The following is a 20,079-nucleotide window of genomic DNA, read 5'->3' as shown; positions in this document are numbered from 1 at the left end:
TATCATGCCGGACAACTGGGAACTGGCAAAAAGACTGACACAAAAGCAAGCCATTGTCTTCAACAAATATTAATCAACTTTTTTAAGCTGCCAAGGTTCGTATGAAACATCGTGCGCCAGCTGTTCCCAGCAGCAAGTCCCATCTGTAACTCAGTCTCACCTGCAGAGCCGTTAACACAGCTCCGCCGTCCAGCAGACCACCGCTCCGTCTGGGCAGATGCTTTTCTTGCACCCCTTTTCACGTTCAGTTGCTGTCATCTCAGGGATTTACCAGAAAGGCCTACAAGTCTTACTCCAATCCTGCCACATAGCTCTAGCTTGCAAAAGAGATTTGAAATTCCTGCTTCAAACATCAAGTTTCTTAAAGATTTGTATATCCTGTGCTAATAGAAAATTACTAAAGAATAAATATGCGTTTTCCAACCCTGTCCAAGGGAGCAATTCTGACATGCAGGCTCACTCTGTGCTGTAACACTGGAGCATATGTCCTTCTCAGCTCTTCAAGACATAAAAGCATCAGTCTGTGAAAAGCTATAGACAACAAAGGATTTTCTACATACAGTATCTCAGAAGAAATGTGTCTGAACAGTGGCCACAAAGTATACTGAGATAAAACCAAAGACACCAACTGTTTAAAAAACACTAACGATTATCTCTCTAGAATCACTGTAACAAATATGCATATTGAGTGTAAACAAAAAAAAAATCTAAATGCAAATTGAAAGAAATGCAGCGTCACAAGATTTCTACAATTTAGATTTAAAAGGAGAAAAAAAAGCAGAAACTTGATTTCTAATAAAGCTCCCACCTTACTGCAGAGGGTGCTTTGAACAGTGAGCGATGCACAGCCTAAGCCAAGGACAGAAAACAGTAAGATGAATCCTACAGAGCTTCCCGAATCCCAGAGGACAACATCTCGGACATCTCTGCCTGCTCTCACCTCTCACGAAGAAGCAGGACCAGAAGCGACCCACGAGAGGATCCGCTGCCCATGCTGCCTGCTCTTAAGATAGTAATTTGAGGAATTCACCTGTAAGCTGATGATCCCCTTCACTGCCACGTAAAAGGACATAAGAAGTCAGGTCTTCGTTCAGCAGAAGTTTTAACAAGCGCAAATCAAACTGCCAAATCCCACCTAGGTGGCATTTCGTAGCAATTCAGCAAGCAGCAAATCCCCAGTGCTCCATCCACTCCCTCTACGATGAGTGTAACTGTATGTTGATAGAGTGCTGCTCTTCTGTTACCGGTAAAGCTGAAGGCATAAAGCCACCTCAACAACCAGTGACCTTTTAGAAGTCTTAATTGAGCTCTTACTTCACTAGCACTGTGAAAAATGGAGGCTCTCTTAGGAGCAGGATTGCTGCAGCTGGTTAGTTGGAAAAGTAGACAAATTCCCAGTACCAAGATGGATAAAAAAAGCGGGATAATAGTACAAAAAATGTATAGCTTACTTTAGGCTTTCAGATGAACTTCTGTGAAAAGGCACAAAACAAAAGAGACCAGTTCTCATTCATTCGCTGAGAGTCAAAGCAACGCATCACTGTTAAGAATCACTTTTTATGTTTCAATATTAACTCTAAAATCCTAAATAAAATTAATTTTTTAGGTTAAAATTTAGACTGCGTTGCTTTGAATACAGAGCAATCCCATCATGTCAGGATCCATCATTTTATAAACCAATCTCGAGAGATGGGACAGCTCAACAGACCAGCAAGGGAACCAGGGCTGGTACCTGGCAGGTAACAAGGAGATGAAGGTACCATAAGCAGTATTAGTTTCCTCCAGCTGTTAATAAAACTACAGCAGTAACTATTTGGGCATTTCTTGCAAATTGTTATGAAAAGCCTACTTGAACAGAACTGCTCTGTCATCAGAGTTTGGTGGTAACAAGTAACACTCTTTAAGACTGAAGAGGTTGTTTTGTCCCCAGAAAGTTCAAGTTTTGCATTAAATCTGCTCATATTAAGTAGTGTTTTAAAATATACAGTCCAGCTGCGCATGCCCAGGCGATTTCCCATGAGGGACCAGCTCTCCAGGACTGCCACTGCAGCAGAAGATCAGACCTGGCAAAGCAAGCAGCATTACACGTCTACAGCAAACAAGCCTGCTCGGAACAGGGGAGGACGCATACAATGACTTACTGTAACATCCCAACATGGGTGCTAATGGCAGTTCATGCTGCGCAACAGCAACCTGAGCGAGCAGCACTGCCGTGGCCCCTCGCCTCTCCGCACAGAGCTGCCACCTCCTCCTCACCCCTGCCCGCCACGAGCCCAGGGTCACACCAGAAGTAACGATACTTCAGACCTGGGTACAGATCCATTGCTTGATATAAGGGGCAGATCATGGCAAAGCTTCAACTCCGTAAGCAGTGAAGACGATCCACCAACACTTGTAAGAGCCACGTGTGATCTAGCAGGCTACGGTGGTGCAGGGACTAAAGCACATGCACGGGGAATTTAACACCGTCGCACTCTCAGGAAGCTGCAGGCTACCATTTCTGATCATTTTACCTTTAAAGCTGAGAAATTAAGGGCAGGGAAACCAAGCACTGCTCAAGGGGGAATTGACACCACACCAGACACGCGTAGCACAGGGGTCCCGGCAACGAGGAGCTGAGCACTTTGAGCAGAGCCTGCAAATGGCCTCTCCCTCAGGCACAGTGGCCACCCGAGGATGGGCAGCAGGTGCCCAGCCAGCAGCAGAGCCAAAACCAGCCCTGGCCCCCTCCACCACTGCTGACCAAGCCAACGGAGATGGCTATTCCCTCTGACTTCTTCTAGGACGTTTACATCTGAACCAGCACTGTCACCCCAGAACCAGTATGAGCCATGTTAAGTCTGCACAACACATTATGGCCACATGGGATGGCGGCTATACTTCGTACCAGAGCAAACACCATCTTCTCCGCTGTCTCCACAGCCTCACCTTATTGTATGGCAAGGAAAGCTATAAAGACACCCAGAGAGAGGGGACCTGGCTGGAGCTCGCTTCCTTCCCCATAGCCACTCAGAATTGCACAGAGACCGATTTCTAGGAAGCATCTGACACGCCAAAGGTGAGCGCATCGGGTAGAGCACAAGCACATCACCACTAGCCAGCCACCAGAATAAGAAACATCATCCACCAGAAAGGAAGGTCTGCGCTCATCATCCAGGCTACTGTTTCAGCTCTCAAAAACCACCCTATGTGCTACAGGCACGTTTCAATTTACGCTGCACTAAACATGACCTCCAATACAAAAATATGGGATGTTTTTGACTCAGTTCGAGTAAGGAGTGAGAAGTGCACAAAAACTATGTAACCCACCACTGTGGAGACAAAAAAAAAATTGTAAAAAAGAGAGAAACAAAAAAATCCAGCCTTGCTCTCTCCCACCGCGGGTCCCAGCCGGCAGCACCGTGTGTTCCCCACGGGCGTGCTGCTGCCAGCTCTAGACTTCACCATGAGTTTCACAAGACCTGGTGTCCCCTCACATCAGCAGCTACAACTTACGCAATCTCCTGAATGAGGCTTTTGGTTTTTTAATTGGTTTTCTCTCTACAATAGCATACAAAAACTGAAAAATAACCAAAAAGCCACTACAGCAGGCTGGCACTATGTTCAGAGGACAAGAATCAAGCAAGAACCGTAACTGAAATTACCCACAGAAATCTACTAATGTCAATTTTAAGGCTCTGAAATCTTATTAATAATACTGATTGGTAAAATAAGAAATGCACCAGCTAACCACCTGACTGGTAGGAAAACATGAAGATTTAAAAGGAAGAGAAAAAAGTCTTATGTCATTCTGCAAGGAAAGTTCCTTTTACCCCTACAAAACCAAGTCAGCTTTCTTGATGAGCTTGCAAGTTCACTGTTTTGCCTTAAAACTTCCCATTCTTTCGGCCCAGCTCTGCATCTGTCACCTCTGCTCTCCCCTTGAAACGTTTCTTTCTCAGCTCCGGGTTGTGGGACCTGCATGCACGCTGCCATGCAGCTCAGCTGCACCGTGGCTCTTAAAACAGGTTTTGAAGTCCAAACAGATACTCTGAATACATCGAGATTTTCAGAGACAGTGAGTGCCATTTTCATCTACTCTTAGTCTTCTTTCTGACCATCTCCTTACTTTCCTTTTCCGTCATGTTATTATAAGCCACTATGCCAGACATGATTCTTTTGGGGGTTATACAAGTTTTTTCATTCTTTCAAAGTTCCACAACTAGAGGGAAACAAAGTTTTTCTGCTAAAGAAATAAGCACCACAGAGTCTCTCAACAAAAATTCCCCATGTCCGCTGGATTTTGAAAGTCCTTGGAAAAAAGCTCTACCACTGTGCAGAGGGCAGGCAGGTCTTCAGTACGGAAGGAGCCTGGGAGTCTGCCCAGCTAATCCCCACGGTCTCACGCTGGGTAACAGAAGACTGTTGCAAAAATATCAGCCAGTAGCCCCAACACAGATCCAGCTATCTTCTTCCCTTGCCCTCGTCCCCATTAACTCCTTCTCCCTCGGTACTCCCAGAAAAAGAAACTCGTGCACCAGTTCTGCATACAAAATCTGACTGTCCCACACAAAAACACCAAAGGGTCCTCCTGGCTCTCACAAGGTGTCAGAGCACCACAAATAAAAGTTTTCCACCTTCACAGCCATCTGTGCACAGCCTATGGGCAGAGCCAATGCTGCTCGCTGTCTGCCTTAATTCTCACCCCAGAGAAAAATCGACCTGCAATGCTTTGGTTTAAGATGCCACAATTTCTCTACTATAGCAGGACTCACAACTTTTTGCTGAGAAGGTGGGAGCTGTGTAATGCCACCTGTGTATCAGTGATGCTACGCTCATCTCTGTTTGTGGCTGATCAAACGCACCAGCACAGCTTGGGTCTGCTTCTGGTGCTGCTGCCCTGGGAGGTGGCCCAGGGGAAGGGGGACACTGGAAGTATCAGCCAGGTCCTGCTGCCCACATTTTCTGCCCCATGCAAGGCCATCAGCAAACTCAAGAGACAAAGCCGTCCTGGTTTCAGCAGAGATAGAGTTAATTTTCTTTATAGTGGCTGGTATGGGGCTATGTTTTGGATTTGTGCTGAAAACAGCGTTGATAATACAGAGATGTTTTAGTTGTTGCTGCACTGGTCAAGGACTTTTCAGCTTCCCATGCTCTGCCAGGTGCAGAAGAAGTTGGGAGGGGGCACAGCCAGGATAGTTGATCCAAGCTGACTAAGGGGCTATTCCATACCATATGACATCATGCTCAGTATATAAAGCTGGGGAAGAAGAAGGAAGGGGGGGACATTCGGAGTGATGGCATTTGTCTTCCCAAGTAACCATTACACGTGATGGAGCCCTGCTTTCCTGGAGATGGCTGAACACCTGCCTGTTGATGGGAAGGAATGAATGAATTCCTTGCTTTGCTTTGCTGGCGTGCGCAGCTTTTGCTTTCCCTATTAAACTGTCTTTATCTCAACCCACAAGTTTTCTCACTTTTACTCTTCTGATTCTCTCCCCCATCCCACCAGGGAGGAGGGAGCGAGCAGCTGCGTGGTGCTCAGTTGCTGGCTGGGGTTAAATCACGACAAAAGTGAACTCCAAATTCACAGCAAATAACTTCCCATCAGTGGGAAGAGAGCATCCATTTCCTGGAAAGGGTGGCAGATGCTGGTTCCTTGCCTAGCCCAAGGCATGCTAGGGGAGGAATACCATCACGCCCTGAAACACCTCCAAGAAACAGGCATTACGGAGGGAGCAGCAGCACGCACATTGAAGAGGACAGATCAACAGCTACACAGTTGTCATGAAATCACGGCAGTTTGGCAACTGAAAGAACATCTCCAGCTAATGACTGAAATTGCCTTCTGGAAAGAAGAGTCCCAACCATTTTTAAAAAGGAGCTTGATATGCTTATGTATGAGGTAGAAAGGGGTAACTACTGGAGACAAAATATTAAACTTGTGGTAGGATTTCTTGGGCATCCAGCTTGCTAGTATCTTTAAGGGGGGAGTGAAGGGCTTATCGTATTAGCTGGGCTCCGGCTGATCCTGGCAGAGTGAGTGTGAGTGCACACGTAGCAGGGAGTGCCAGACAATTCTCTCATTGTATTTCCATTCTGTGATTATTTTTATTTTATTTTTAAGGAGACTTCCAAGGGTCTTTGTCTGTCTTTGAGTCCTAACATGGACCAGAGCATATCAAACTCATAGTCGTCTAAAACAACTGCCATACTTGGGACTAAGGGAACTTTTCTTCTAGCATATACTGCTTACCTCATTCCTCTGAAGCACTGGGCAAAATTACTTCACAGGATCACTTGCAAGTTCTGCTCACAATTACCATTTCTGCAATATCCAAAGTACAGGGAATAGCCTCTTCCTCCAGTACATCACAGTGGCAGCTTATGGACTTTAACTATGAGCAGAAATTTGAAAGAAACTATTGCTGTGAGACTGCTGTGAATGCAGAGAATGCTTTAACCCATGGTGAATGGGGACACTCGGCTTAGTCGTCCCATGGACCTCTCTGGATGTAACACTGACCGAGCGGTCACTTGTTCTCCTGGCACAAGAGTCAATGAGTCAAGCAGCAGCAGCACCTGCCAGCTTGGACAAAGACAACCCAATCTTCACCTTCACCAGCTCAGCTGCCATGGAGCAACCAATATCGGTTGCTAAGCCCACATCTCTTGAACGCAATGCCTGAAGGAATAGCAAGATTTTGAACCCAGTATTATTACATCTGCAGTTTGGTGCATTGCTCCACAGTGTGGACAATCAACCAGTTGAAGAACGTCACCACAAAGCGTTCGTTGTGTTTGGTTTGGGTCTCAAAGACTCAGGACACGCCAGCACAGGACTACTCTAAGGACATGAACGCTGGGCAGTGAGAGCTTCGCTGCCAAAGAAGTCAGAGTATTAATCAGATTTGAGAGAAAAACCCAACACAAACCTTCTCAGAAAGCTCCTATTTACTAAATAGAAATAGCACCATGGACAAGCAGCTCCTGGACTCCATCCCAGGTGCTGTGAGAGCAGCACTGTGCCCTGGCATGAGGCAGGGTGCAGCTCAGACCTTTGGCAGCTCAGCGATGAAGCAGGTTCCCTGCTGCCAGTTCAGTCACGGGCTCCCATTCAAGTCAGTCGTGACTAAGACTCATCTATATTAAAGCAAATGACCAGCCGCAGAGACATTTCATGTCTTTGCTAAAATAAAGTCTGCATTCACACATTCTTCATTTACAGTTTATTTTTGCAGGGCAGGAAAAAAAAGCAGCTGTACTGACAAATCAGATTTGGAATTTCCAGTTCAAGTCACAGAAGATCCCAAATCATGTCCCTGATGGGTAAAGCAGCCGAGCCTTCCCACGCAAGCGTACAGACAGACACATGTGGGCCACAGACACCAGCTCCCACCGCTCCTGTCTCAACCTTTGCCACTTCCACGCTTGCTGAGAAGATCCTTCTCCCGTTTGCTCAGCTGTGGTTCTCATCGGCAGGATCAGCAGGGACGAGGCCACGGGAACAGGCTGCAAAGTAAATTCTTGTTCTCAGCCCGAGGATCTCCAGCACTGATGCACAGTGGCAAAGCTTAACCTGTAGCAAGCGTATCTGGCCACGACTCTGGCATAACCAGCTGGGCAGATAAGCTCCAGGATGTTACTCCAACTCTTGTCAAAAAGAAATAAATTAATTAGAAATGTATTTTAAAATAGATTCTGCATTTCCAGGAGAGCGTTGGCAAGCTTGTTCAAGATATTCAAAAACGTGTGCCCCCAGCGCAGCAAGAACTGCCAAGCTGCTGCCTAAAGCAGCCCATCTCCAAACCTTTACATCCAACCCCTTCTTCTTCCAATAGAAGTCCAAACTCACTCACAACTCCTTTGCATAAACTTGCATGCATATACCATACAGTCACACTTTCTAGTTACAACAGTTGGGCTATGTCAGATCAGAAAGGAGAGAGGTGACCTCTACTTTTCCCCAAATCAGCAAGGAAATCAGCTCTAAAAGCAGACATCCAAACAGCCGAGTTTCCATATGCTGACTGTTCCTGCTACCCCAAGGCAAAAAGCACCTTGAAGAAAGGACAAAACTCCTGTGTCCATCCACGGCTCTGGGCCACCAGTCTTGACAAGCCCTACAAAGTGGTTCCAATCATCCTGCCCCTTCCTACCCTCTGCCCATCCACATTTCTGAGCAGGACAGGAGGAAAGAAGAGGACATCAAAGGTAGGGCAAGGTTTCCAGTGTTTTGGCATGAGACCAGGTCCTGAACTGACACCTTTCAAGAGGGGAACTGGTCTTTACAGGAAAACTCGGACATGGTCCCATCACTCCCCAGAAGGGACTTCCAAATGCAATGCTTTTATTTTAGTCCATAACCCCTCCCAGGTCAAAGCAACACAGCCATGTGTTTTTAAAGGAAACTGTTTTATCTCTGTCCACAAAGCTCTTCAAAGTACAAACACTTTGCTCTCTGGTCCAAAAGCAAAGCGATGGCTAATTCAGTTCAGAGAACCGCTTCCAGAGAATTAGGTCCAAAGCAAACCATAAAACCCTTTTGGGCCACAGAAAAAAAATAAGCCTAGACAAAAACTGATAAAGGGATGAACTCCCTTTTGGCTCAGGTCTGCCTGCCCCCAACAGCTGTCCTCCTTACGCCACAGAGCATCTCCTGAAGCACCTCAGAAAGATCAGATAAATTATTCAAAACACAGACTAATTCCTGGCGCTTGGACTCTTTGTTCACTCCAGGAACAGTGCGAGCCGTCTGCTTCCTGGAGGGCTCGCTCTGCCTCCCGTAAAGGGCAAACACAAAGGCTTCGATTTGCAGAAGAGGAAATCAATTTAGCAGCTAATAAATACGCAATTTGTGCAATATACATACTCTCTGTCTCCCTTGATGCTCATACAAAAGTTAATGGGCTGTACCCTGCTAAGCACAAAGTTATTGCACGCATTCACGTGAACAGCAGTTTAGCTTGTTTGAGAGCAGAACCAGGAGGGAGACGGGGAAAGGATGCTTGGCAACACCATGTTGTATTTCCTCACAAACAGCAATAGCAGAGATCCCTCCATGGAGGGCCACAGCTTGAGGAGTCAAGGTCACACATTTTGGAAGATGCTCTGCAGCATCACATGACGGTCCTGACACAAATCCAGGCCAACGATATCTCACACACCCTGTGCAGGGTCTGTGCAGGCATGGAGCAGGCATCCAACGGGCGGTGCAGAGAGCTCCGCAAGGACCTTTGCTTACCAATAGTCTGGTCTCCTCGAAAATTCACAGACTCTGCACACAGGAACTTAAATAAACCTATGACATCTGATAATAGTCATGCTTGCACCTTTCCACCTAACCATGGGGAGGCACAAACATGCTGCAGCTGCACGAACTGCAGAACTTATGTTGAAGCAATAGCCACCAAGAAATGCACATTATGGGTATCTTCAAGATCTAAAGCCTCCCCTCAAACAAAAAGAATCCCAGTAAGATTGCAGATGCCCATAAGCCACAGCTTAACCTAACTTAAAATAAAGTGGAGTGAAACATTTAAAACCAAAGTCAGCAACACAGCTTGTCCAGAACACCGTCTCCTGAACGCAGATGCTCACCCAGGCCGACACGAAGCTTTGTTGCCATGGCCAAGGCATGCTCAAACACTGAGGCAGAGTAAGTTTTCAATTCTCCCTTCCCCCCTTATTGTCATTTCCAAATGTATTTAGCTGCCAAAGTTTATCAGTCTTCTTTTACATCCTTTGGTTTAAAATGAATCCCTCCTGTCCTCTGGGTGCTCCGAGCTTACTATATTAAACCACATGAATTAGTTCAAGTCTGCCCCACTGCATATCTCCCTGCGGTCCATCCTTTCCTTCAACTTCAAGAAACGTCTCAGAAAAAAGACCAATCCAGTCAGGCACAGCTACTAAGAGGTAAAAATACTGGGATTATAGGCAGGCAGGAAGCTAATTAGCTGCAATATGCTGCTCTTCTAACTCATAAGTGATTGTACACCAGAGCACTGATTTCTTACACTTGTGACTTGCCAGCACAATGCAACTGTGGAAATTTGCTTGATCCCTGACAAGCAGAAATACACACACATAAAAAGAAAAAAAAAAATCAAACAGAAAACTAGCAGCCAGATGAACTAATCGAGCCCACCACCCATGCCAACGATGCACCCAAGAAAGACAGCGGCTGGGGAGGCCACACGAATTATTTTGGCAGCAGGGCAGCCTGGCAGCAGAGAGGCTCCTCGGTGAGTCAGAAGCATCAGGCTGTCCCACGGACACACACCTCTGCCCTGCCAGCAACGCGAGCTATGAGGGCTGTCTGGCCTTAGACGCTGTCAGCACCCGACTTGAGCTTGCGAGAGGACCTGCTTCCAGATGCGAGCAACTGACTTAGGCTTAGATTAGTTTAGAGGGCACAGGATTTTGGATGAACATACGCCCAGTGTGCCATACAGGCACGGTTTGACAAGTGACGGAGCCAAGCCACCATGCTCTCCGCCTGCCTCTGGGAAGGTGGGCTTCCTCCCTCCTACCACCCCCAGCAGCATCATCCTACCCCTCAGCGGCACCGCAGCTCAGGGAGCTCTGCTCCCTCAGAGGGGAAGGCTAGCTCCTGAGCTGGGACCGGTCACAGGGCAAGGGCAGCAACATGGCCTCGACAAGGGAGATGCCTACAAGGCAGGCTGTATATGTTGAAGGTATATCCATATCAGCACTTGCAGTCAACACAAAACTCATAACACAGGAATACCCCTTTCAAGAGGCTGCCACACGTCGTGCCACCTGCAGTGGCAGTTTTCCAAGCATCTTACATACAGTTTATACAAGTCCACCTAGCAAACCTCAGCAAGAGATTCATAACAGAGATAACTCGTCCAACAACTCAGTAATGGTATAAGGAGGTGGGGCGGGGATACAAAACAGGGTGCAGAGTCACAACAAAAATTACTTTGTCTTGTTCAGACAACCAGAAGAACCCTGAGTAAAAACCAAAGAGGGCTTCAAGGCTGCGCAAATCCTTCCTGCAACCTCGTCCCAGAGGAACGAGATGAAACACACCCTCCTTGCAATTTCACGCTTTATGGACAATGACTTAACCCCTAGGCACCTTCAGAATAACTTAGAGCACTTTCTTTCTCATTGATTTTGATAATTAAATAGTTTTATATTTTAACAGTCACCCTAAACATGTAAGTCAGTTGCCTACCGAGAGGGGTGAGCCTCATGGCTTTTGTTTCAGGTACCCTCCAAAGAGAAGTGCCATCATCACCAGTGGCATGTGTATATGGAAGGATAACTAACACATACTAGCTATTCCACTGTCAAAGCCTAGCAGAGACAGAGTATTCAAGTTATCTACAAGCTGAACTGAAGAAACACAGGTGAAATGTCTCTCACTAGGGACTTACCATGCGTTAACTACGGCACATTAATTAATCCAGCTATAGCAACGCACCTTTTTAAAAGGAAGAAATTTTTCAGTGCTCAACAGGCATTGCACTATCCTTTACCCACCGCTCACACATTTCTTCTGCAATCAAACAAGCCTGCAACATAAAAAGAAATCTGAAGATCTAGAAGACAAACAAAAGCCCTTCGCAGGGAACGCCAGCACCCAAGTAACACAGTGCAGGATTCACATTACTGAAGACATTGGCCAAGTGAGCAGCACAGTGACTGCGGAGGGAAGATTGCTGGAGGAGGGCTCCTCCACCAGCAGCCAATAACCAGAAACCAACCAAACTGATATAAAAAAAAAAAAACAGCTTAAAAATGCAATAACTACTGGACCAATTGACTTAAAGACACAGATTCTCCTGAACTGGTGTCTTTACAGGGAATGGGTTTCTCGTTGTAGAAGAGATGTTAGAGCCCAACCATAAACGACCAGGATCAGCACAGGAATTCCCAAAAGGTTTGTTCATCCCTCCAAAGCAGGAGGCCAGACTGTACAATAATAATAATCCACCCTGACCTGTTTTCCATGGAAGAGTCCACGCCCCAATGTGACAACCCTTGAACCATGATGAAAAGGTTCAACTGCCAAAATCAGCCAGGTTTTCTTCACCCTGCTGCTGCAGCACAGCAATTCCCACCCCCCGGAGAGGGATGCTGTTGTCTCAGCACATAGCAGAAGGGCAACAAAAACATACACGTCTAAGGAGGCATTTATATCTTTGGTGAATACAATGCAGTCCATTTTAAATAAGGTACATGAGATCTGGGAACATAACCAGCACCTTTTGAAAGCTGGTCCAGATCAGTGCACTCCAGCCTTTGAGAGGATGCCAGAAGCATCACATCTATTCAGAGATTTTTTGTACCTTCTTTATAAACATCACTTCAGTGAAACTTGGATGGACATCTGCTGACGGTTCCTGCCCTGCAGGGCAGAGGCACTACACAAACACCCCGTGCTGCTTCTTTCTCTCATGCAGTTTTTCTTTCCAGCTTCCACAGGTTACAGCAGCTATTCCTCCCATTGGGAAGCAGACCTCCATTTTTCTTTCAACTCACATAAAATCTTATCAAACCTAAATCTAACAGAAGACATCTGACTTCAAAGGCAGCAATCACGTCCCAGCTGTACAATGCTAACAAGGTGTTTATGTTTGTTTGATACACACAGAGCTTGATGTGGTTACACAAGACTCCTGTAAGTAATGCTTCACTGCATACACACTGGGACTATGAATAAATTTAATTTGGGGGACTCCTCAACAAAATCAAGTTTGGAAAGTACACATTTTCTTTTTTTTTTTTTTTGTTTCCTCACAAAACTCATCTTTCTCTCGCTGGATGGCCCTCATTTTGACAGGCAACAGTGTGATTTCCACTCCTGTTGGCTCCATCAAATCAGCCTAAAATAACCGAAAAAGCCTCCCAGCATCTGATGAGACTAACTAGTATTTTTGGGCTGCCCCTTTACCAGGAAAACAGACATATTAATAATGTTAGTTGATTACAAGTAAACCAAAATGGAAAGCTGAAATGGAAAAACATATGCTTACATATGAAAACAGTCCTAGACGCACAGGTGTACCCTAAGATTCAAACACAAAGCAGATATGGTCAGCCATATCGTGGCAGAGATACCATACAGGAATAAACTGGTAGGCACAAACAAACTGAAATACACTGGTTTGCTCACCGCACAACTATCTTTACTTTCCATAATAAATGCAAACGTGTCCAAGTAGACACACGCTCATCAATCTGACAAATCTGTCAGTGTCAGCTTGCACCAGCGGCATACGTTAACACACACTGGTTTTATAATTCCACTGTGGGCAAGAGTAAGTGCAGTCACCTTCTGATTTTATTCAATCAGTTCCCACTTGCTAAAGATACAACTCACTTTGCCTACATTAGAATAAGAACAGGTAATTAATACACAGTGACAGATAACGCTTATTTTACTACCTACTGAGGACAAGGATTAATTCTCCCCTCCAGTCCCCTCTCTTTTCTTTTCTTGTTCTTTTCTATCTTGTTTTCTTATCTACATCATGTTTCATTTTAGCTGACCATTCATACACTGCTTCATACCTAATCTGCTGCTTGCTTGCTGCTCCCTTTGCTTCACAACCCCTCCACCTCTCCACTATCTTCTCATTCCCCAAATTCACCTCTTTGAGGTTTCCTAAGCAAATTGCCATGTTTACTGGGGCTTCTCTTACTTTCTCCATCCATTATGCCCTTCTGCTTAGAGAGGCAAGTCCACCCTCCAGCCTTTTGACAGTGCCCGCATTGTGCCCCAGCAGATCCAACATTGCAACATCGAGGCATCAACATCTTGTTCCTCTCCTCCTGCCAGGCCTGGGTCCAGAAGAACCTTCAGCAGTGGGAAGAAGAGCTGCTCTGGTCACTCCTTGCACCCAGACAGACAGCAACACAAAGAGGAGGAGGATACAGGAGTCATGGCATCTCTTACCCAATTCCCGTACCGAGGATTGTATAGGTCACAGTGATGTCCACAAATGGTTTCAAGTAATATTCTGCTTTTGACAGCGCTGTCTGAAGTAACTATGATTACCCCAAAGACACAGCGTAGATTACACACTGACACCAAATTCATCTGACCACAGTGACTGACAAAGTCTATCGTATTGCTCACCAATTCTGTCATCTGCCAAACATGAACGATTCTTGACCTCTCAAAAAGTCTCCTAGAAGCTCTTTTCTGCCAGGCAGAGAAAGGTACAGGGCAGAGCTTCCTCATATGTAGGCAGAAACCCATCTCCCAACTCCAATACGTCACTGATGTCCTGAATGGCATCCAAGGGCGAGAGCGGGACTCTAGTTAGTCTCTTCATGCACTCAGGCAGATACCCCTTGGCAACCTCCCTGCCCAGGTTGCTTACCTCAAATCCACAGAGGAGACTCTAACCAGATATGGACCTTCTCTGATTTTTGCTAAAAACAGAAAGGTTATGGCTGGAGCAGGGTAGAGAGGGCAAAGGTCTCAATGGGGGAGCAGACAGGACCACACATGTGAAGGGAACCGAGAATCCCAAATTCCAGCTGAATGGGTTGGGAATTCCCACCCGACATATCTGAACCATCATGTACACTCTGAAAAGACATATACAGTACGTATGCTTTGCTTTTGAAAGACACCAGAGCACACCAAGCAGCAAATACTTCGAGAACTCCCAGTTGCCTCCAGTCTTCCTGAACACAGGAGCTGAATCCGTAACAGCCAGTTGTAAGTGGTTCCAGCTCCTGCTTGGCACTGGAGGTAGGACAAGTGACCCCACAGGTTGCAATAAGAATCAAAATTCTTCCTATGCCTTGGAATTAATTACATTTCTAGATTTCACACTACCATTCTTCAAATGATAATTTTCTACATAATGTCAGCAGTAAAGACTATTACTAATTTTGGCAATGAGAGAAAGGCAAAATTGCTCCAATTACAGTTTGGGTGTTATTTTTCCTTAAATCGCTGTCAACGTAGAGTATCCTACTTCCCAGAGAATCTGTTTTCTCCACAAAACATCCAGGACACTAAATATGCAGAACAGCTCCTGGACTTTTAACATTACATATAACTAAGATGGACAACAATTCTTCACACCAGCAGTCACCAGCATCCAGACAGACTTCAGTTTGCACACAACAAACAAAAATTACCATTTCAAAAATTATTAAACAGGATCTCCTTTGTCTCTGAGCTGTCAACCACGCCTTGAACATGGCACCATCAATCGCGCTGGCCAAGGGGACCCTTTGGGAAGAAATGAAGCTCGCAGGTTCACAGGCATGAACAGCTGATGCAATTATCCAGGAGAAGACATGAGCATGAAGCTGTAACATGCAAAACACTAACGGTGAGCAGACCTGAAGCAATCCCTTGCTTGATCGCAAGGCTTTGAGGGCCATGGCTGCACAGTAAGCCCAGCGTGAGCACAGCTAGGTGTCCCTTTGTCTCAGTGTTGTCACCTGGAAGGGCTTTAGCCTGTGCATATTGCAAACACTGTAGGATATCAAATTAAAAACAAAACAGGGTGGCCTGTAGAGACCTTCTGGATCTGCTGCCCCAGCTCCAGACATCAACATGATAGGCCTCAATTTCCTTGAAGACTTCTCCCCTGCACCACAGCCCCCCGCCTTCCTCCTACCCTCAGCCCCTGCCAAACTCCCCAACAGCAGATACCCCTTACAAAACCACCAGCCCTTGTACCAAAACAGAAACCCCCTGTGAGAGGGTCTCACCTCAGGCCAGCTTGCCCAAGCATGTGTCCTCTGGACACAGTCCCCAAAAGCAATGAATCACTGTCCAGAGGAACACTGCCACAGGCCCCGGCCCGCTGCTCCTACCACCTCCCTCGCACCAGCAGTTGCACAAGCCAGGTCAGAGAATGTTTCTGGCTGAAAATTAACCAAGCAAAACTTTTTTTTCTCTTTTAACTATAATTACTTGCTTCCAGCTTAATGACTTTCCTGCTCCACCTCGCCATACCATTTAAGCCAATTAAATCATCACTGATGCAGTCCTGCCTACTTTTCTCCCCACCCAGCAACGCATTCCCGCACCAGTGCTCACCTGACCCCACCACGAGCAAACACTGGGCATCCAAACTGCGGAAAACTTGCCACTTTTGGGTGGGTTTGCTTTGCAACAGCTCAGCTTTCATTGGGGTCAGCAGGGAGCCAGCGCCAGTTGGGACACGTGCCTGGGGCAAGGCCATGGTGCACCTCTGAGAGCAGCCAGACTTGCGCCAGCAGACTGCAGACCACCTGCAGACACAGCCAGCCCCTTCCCATCCCACCCACAGACTCCCTCGGCTTTGCACAGGTGGTCATGCGGCAGCAGAGAGTTGTCCTCTGTCCTCCTGCGATGGAGTTTCTTGCTGGCTCCAGGAACCTGCCTTCACCTCCACTGCCACTGCTCCTCCAGAGCCCACCCAGGATGCTACACTCAGCCCCTCCCAGGGCACCTAAACACTCATCTGCTACCTTAAAAAGAAAAAAAAAACCACAAACCTAACACCAGCTTTCACGACAAGCACTTGCATATCATCAAACTGGCCCTGTCGTCCTGAATTCATATTTAAATAGCCACTTTAAACCAACTACTAAATAAACAACTGCCCTTCCTCCACCTGGAGAAAGGATGCAGATGCTACATCATCACAAACTCACCGGGTATCACAAAGTCTCGAGTCAGGGTGCAAAAACAACTCTCAGCCCTGAAAACTCACGGGATTCAGGGGAATGATTCATAAATATGAAAAACAGGGGTCAGGTGGAAATACAAGGGGCAACACTGAGAGTTGTAACTGCACTGCAACGAGGCTATTTCTTGTTTTATCACAACCGCTTTGGCATATCGCAGTCAGGTTTTTAATCCATGCACTTAATTTACAAGGTTTGAGATTCTGGTTTCTGAAAGGTGTTGTAAACATGGATAATACCACCTTCCCAGGGCCCAACAGGTGCCCACTCCTTCATCTAGCAAGCACGAGAGATTCACACAGCACATGCTGCAAACAGCAAAAATTCACCTTTTTATTCCAAGTATACCAAACTCTTTAGTTTATAGCATCAGCTCTCTGCCCAAACAGGTCCCCATCAGTCTCAGTGCAGTCTGTCCTAGCAGGACAGAATACAGACTATAGCAAACAACTGTGACAAACATTATTTGCTGAGAGCGCCTGCACCTCTCTCGCAGAAAGAGGGACCTTTCCTTCTTCTATTAAAAAATAAAGAAAGAATTCCCCAAACAGGGCAAACAGCTTCTTTAGTATTACCTTTCCTGTAAAAAACAGCACTGCATCACCTCAGCCTAAAATATTGTTCAAGCAGAGAGTATTTTTCAGTGGTCTAACTTTAAAGGAAAAACTCAAAAGGTGTTTGCTGTGGCTTTTCTGAAAAATAAATATCCACCGTTTTTGCAAGAGTGCTCAACCATCAACAAGTGCAGGCAGGAACCCTGGCAACATGACCCTACTATAACACTGTAAATTTCCATCAGAATAAAACAAAAGTGAACCAGAAGTTCACCGTTGAACTGTTTTTACTTAAACATCTGCCTTGAGAAGAATACATCAACAGGCACAGAGGGACAAGGAACACCGCACAGTGAGGCTGGCCGGCGAGCAGTGCCAGGGGTGCACCAGGTCAGGGCAGAGCCGTCCCACCGCAGGCCGAGGCGTTCAGAAGCACTGGCCCGGCCGCCTGCCTGCTCCCCCCGCCCGGGGCCGCGTCCCGGGCAGCACAGCGGGGCTCCCGGCTTCACTCCGGCTGGGTCCCCCGAAGAGCCGCCGCCGGGATGCTGCTGCCCGCGGCCTGCGCGGGTCACCCCGGAGAGGCCGCAAAACCGTCCCCGGCTGGAAGAAGCCGTAGCCGCGTCCAGCCGGCCTTTGTCCCGCCCCGCGGCTCCTTCCTGCCGCCCGGGGCAGCGCAGCCCCCGCCGAGGGCAGGGCTCCGGGGCAGGCTCCGCGCCCCTCGGCAGCCCCGGGCGCGGCGCCGCGGCGGCGGGCAGGGCCGCCCTTCCTCCCGGGGAGCCCGCCGGGCGCGGCTGGGCCGCCGAGCGGGGCCGGGCGCCGGCGGGAGGCGGCAGCCGCAGGGAGCGGCGGGGCAGGCCCGGAGCGGGGCCTGCCGGGGCCGGGCTGAACCCCCCACGCTGGCACCCCAGCGACCCGGGCCCGCGGCGCGGGTTTCCCGCGGGCAGCGCCGCTTCGGACGGCGGGCACGGCCGCGCCCCGGCGGGGTCCCGAGAGCCGCGGCCCGCCCGGGCCGGGGCCCAGCGTGGGGGGCACGGGTCGGCCGGCGCTGCCAGCCACCCCCCGCTCGGGGGCTCGCCCTCGGGAGCGGCCGCCCGGCGGCGCCGCGCTCGGCCCGGGCAGGGCGAGACCCGCGGCGGGCACCGCGCTCCCGGGGCCCGGCCCGGCCCGCCGAGGCCTAGAGCGGGGCGCGCCGCCCGGCCCGGAAGCGGCGGCGGCGGCCGGGCCGCGGCCTAGCGCGGGGCTGCTTACCCTGCATGCTGCTGGCGGCGGCGTGCGCCTGCGGGCCGCCCGGGCCCGGCCCGCTCCCGCCGCCGGCGCCGGAGCCGCTGCTGGGGCTGGGAGTCGCCATTGTGTGCGCGGAGAGGGAGCAGCGCGGCGGCTGCAATGCAGCAGGGACCCTCCCAGGCAGGACACCTAGAGCCCCGCCGCCGTATAGCAGCCGCCGCCGCCGCAGCCGCCCCGTCCGCCCCCGGGCTGGGGCCGCCGCTTAACCCCTCCCAGGCGGGGCGCCCGCAGCCCCGGCGCCCTGCGGCAGCCGCTGCGGCGGGGCGGGAGCGAGCGCTGCCTCCCGCGGGGAGGGGGGAAGCCCCCGCCGCCCCCCGGCCTCTCCGCCGGACCCCTGCCCGCCCCGCTGCGCTCCCTTCCCCGGCAGCTGCGTGTCCCCGGTGTCTCCGTCCCCCGCCCGGTGCCAGCAGCCCCGCTCCACTCCTGCTTCCTCAGGCAGGAGGGGCATCGCCCTCAGCCCCTCTGGGCCACGGCTTCCCCCCGGCAGCCCTCCGCCGTGCTGGGGCCCCACACGTTTGGCCCCGGCAGCCCCCTTCACCGGGGGTGCCCAACAGTCTGCTGTCCTCTGTCTCCCATCTTCGTGCTCGGGGAGGCCCCTTGAGGGCCGGCGCTTGGTCTAAGCAGTTTTACGGGATTTCTCATCTTCACCCATGACTTTTCCTCCCACACAAGCAGCTACTTGCAAACTTCTCATGTCTTCCCCGAGACCTCTTCCCTGGCCACCACAGGGCATAACTTCCTCCTGTGTTTTCCATGATACCCAAGGCATCGTCCCCTTTCTGCCACCATCAGTCTCCTCCACATTTTCTTTCCTCCCTTAATCACTGCTGTTCATTCCAGCACATTGTTTCTGATCCTACCTCTAACTCCAGCGAACTTACAGCCTTAGTTGTAGGGACAGCACATGCCAGGAATTGGAGCAGTGAAATGGGTCCCCCAGAGATGGGGGCTCGCTCTCCAGCCAGCTGCATGACTTGGGCAAGTCCCTTCACCTACGAGAGTCCTTGTTTCCTCATCTGTGTCACAGAAATAATACTGACCTCCTTTATGAATTGAGATTGGCTGACGAAAGAGCTGGACACCCAAGTGCTAGACAGCAGCATGCAGACGCTTTTCCTGCTCCTCTATTGCCCAGGCTTCTCCATGCTTCTCTTGAAGATGGTGATAGAGCAAACACCTCAAGTCCTGAACGTGCACTGGATGTGTCTCCAGAAGCTGCCAACCATTATTCTTTGTGCAAGTGCAAATGCAATGGGGGAAGGAGGTTGGGGCAGGAGCTGCCTCTCCTTCTGGCCTTCATTTTTTTCTGCTCCCCCAGCTCAGCTCATATTTATTTATCTCATCTTGTGTTAAGACCAAGATTTTTCTTTCCTCTTGTGCTTTGAGCTCGGGAAAGCATCTTCTCCCATCCTAGAGTCTTCTGGTTTCCCTGTTCAGCTGCATGTGGGGTCAGGGAGATGGGCTGAGACCCAGGTAGTCCCTGGGGACCAGAAGGAGTCTGGCCTTCTGCCCAAACCCTGCTCTCCAGTGACTATCTCATGCCCTGCAGAGCTCGCCTTTGTCAGGCAGTGGGAGAAGG

General features: G+C 49.1%; 1 protein-coding gene across 1 annotated transcript in view; it reads right to left on the bottom strand.

Moving 5' to 3' along the window:
- The window catches only part of MAP2K4 (mitogen-activated protein kinase kinase 4), a 106,369-nt gene extending 87,614 nt beyond the window's left edge, over nucleotides 1-18,755 (bottom strand). Inside the window, exon 1 of the mRNA XM_075518981.1 lies at nucleotides 18,465-18,755. Coding sequence (XP_075375096.1) covers nucleotides 18,465-18,564 — 100 coding nt within the window. The 5' untranslated portion in view covers nucleotides 18,565-18,755. The remainder of the gene's footprint in view (nucleotides 1-18,464) is intronic.
- Between the last annotated feature and the right edge of the window lie 1,324 nt (nucleotides 18,756-20,079).

The sequence above is a fragment of the Mycteria americana genome, chromosome 16, assembly GCF_035582795.1.
Source record: "Mycteria americana isolate JAX WOST 10 ecotype Jacksonville Zoo and Gardens chromosome 16, USCA_MyAme_1.0, whole genome shotgun sequence".
NCBI classification, from domain to species: Eukaryota; Metazoa; Chordata; class Aves; order Ciconiiformes; family Ciconiidae; genus Mycteria; species Mycteria americana.
This window is presented reverse-complemented; position numbering and strand designations above follow the sequence as displayed.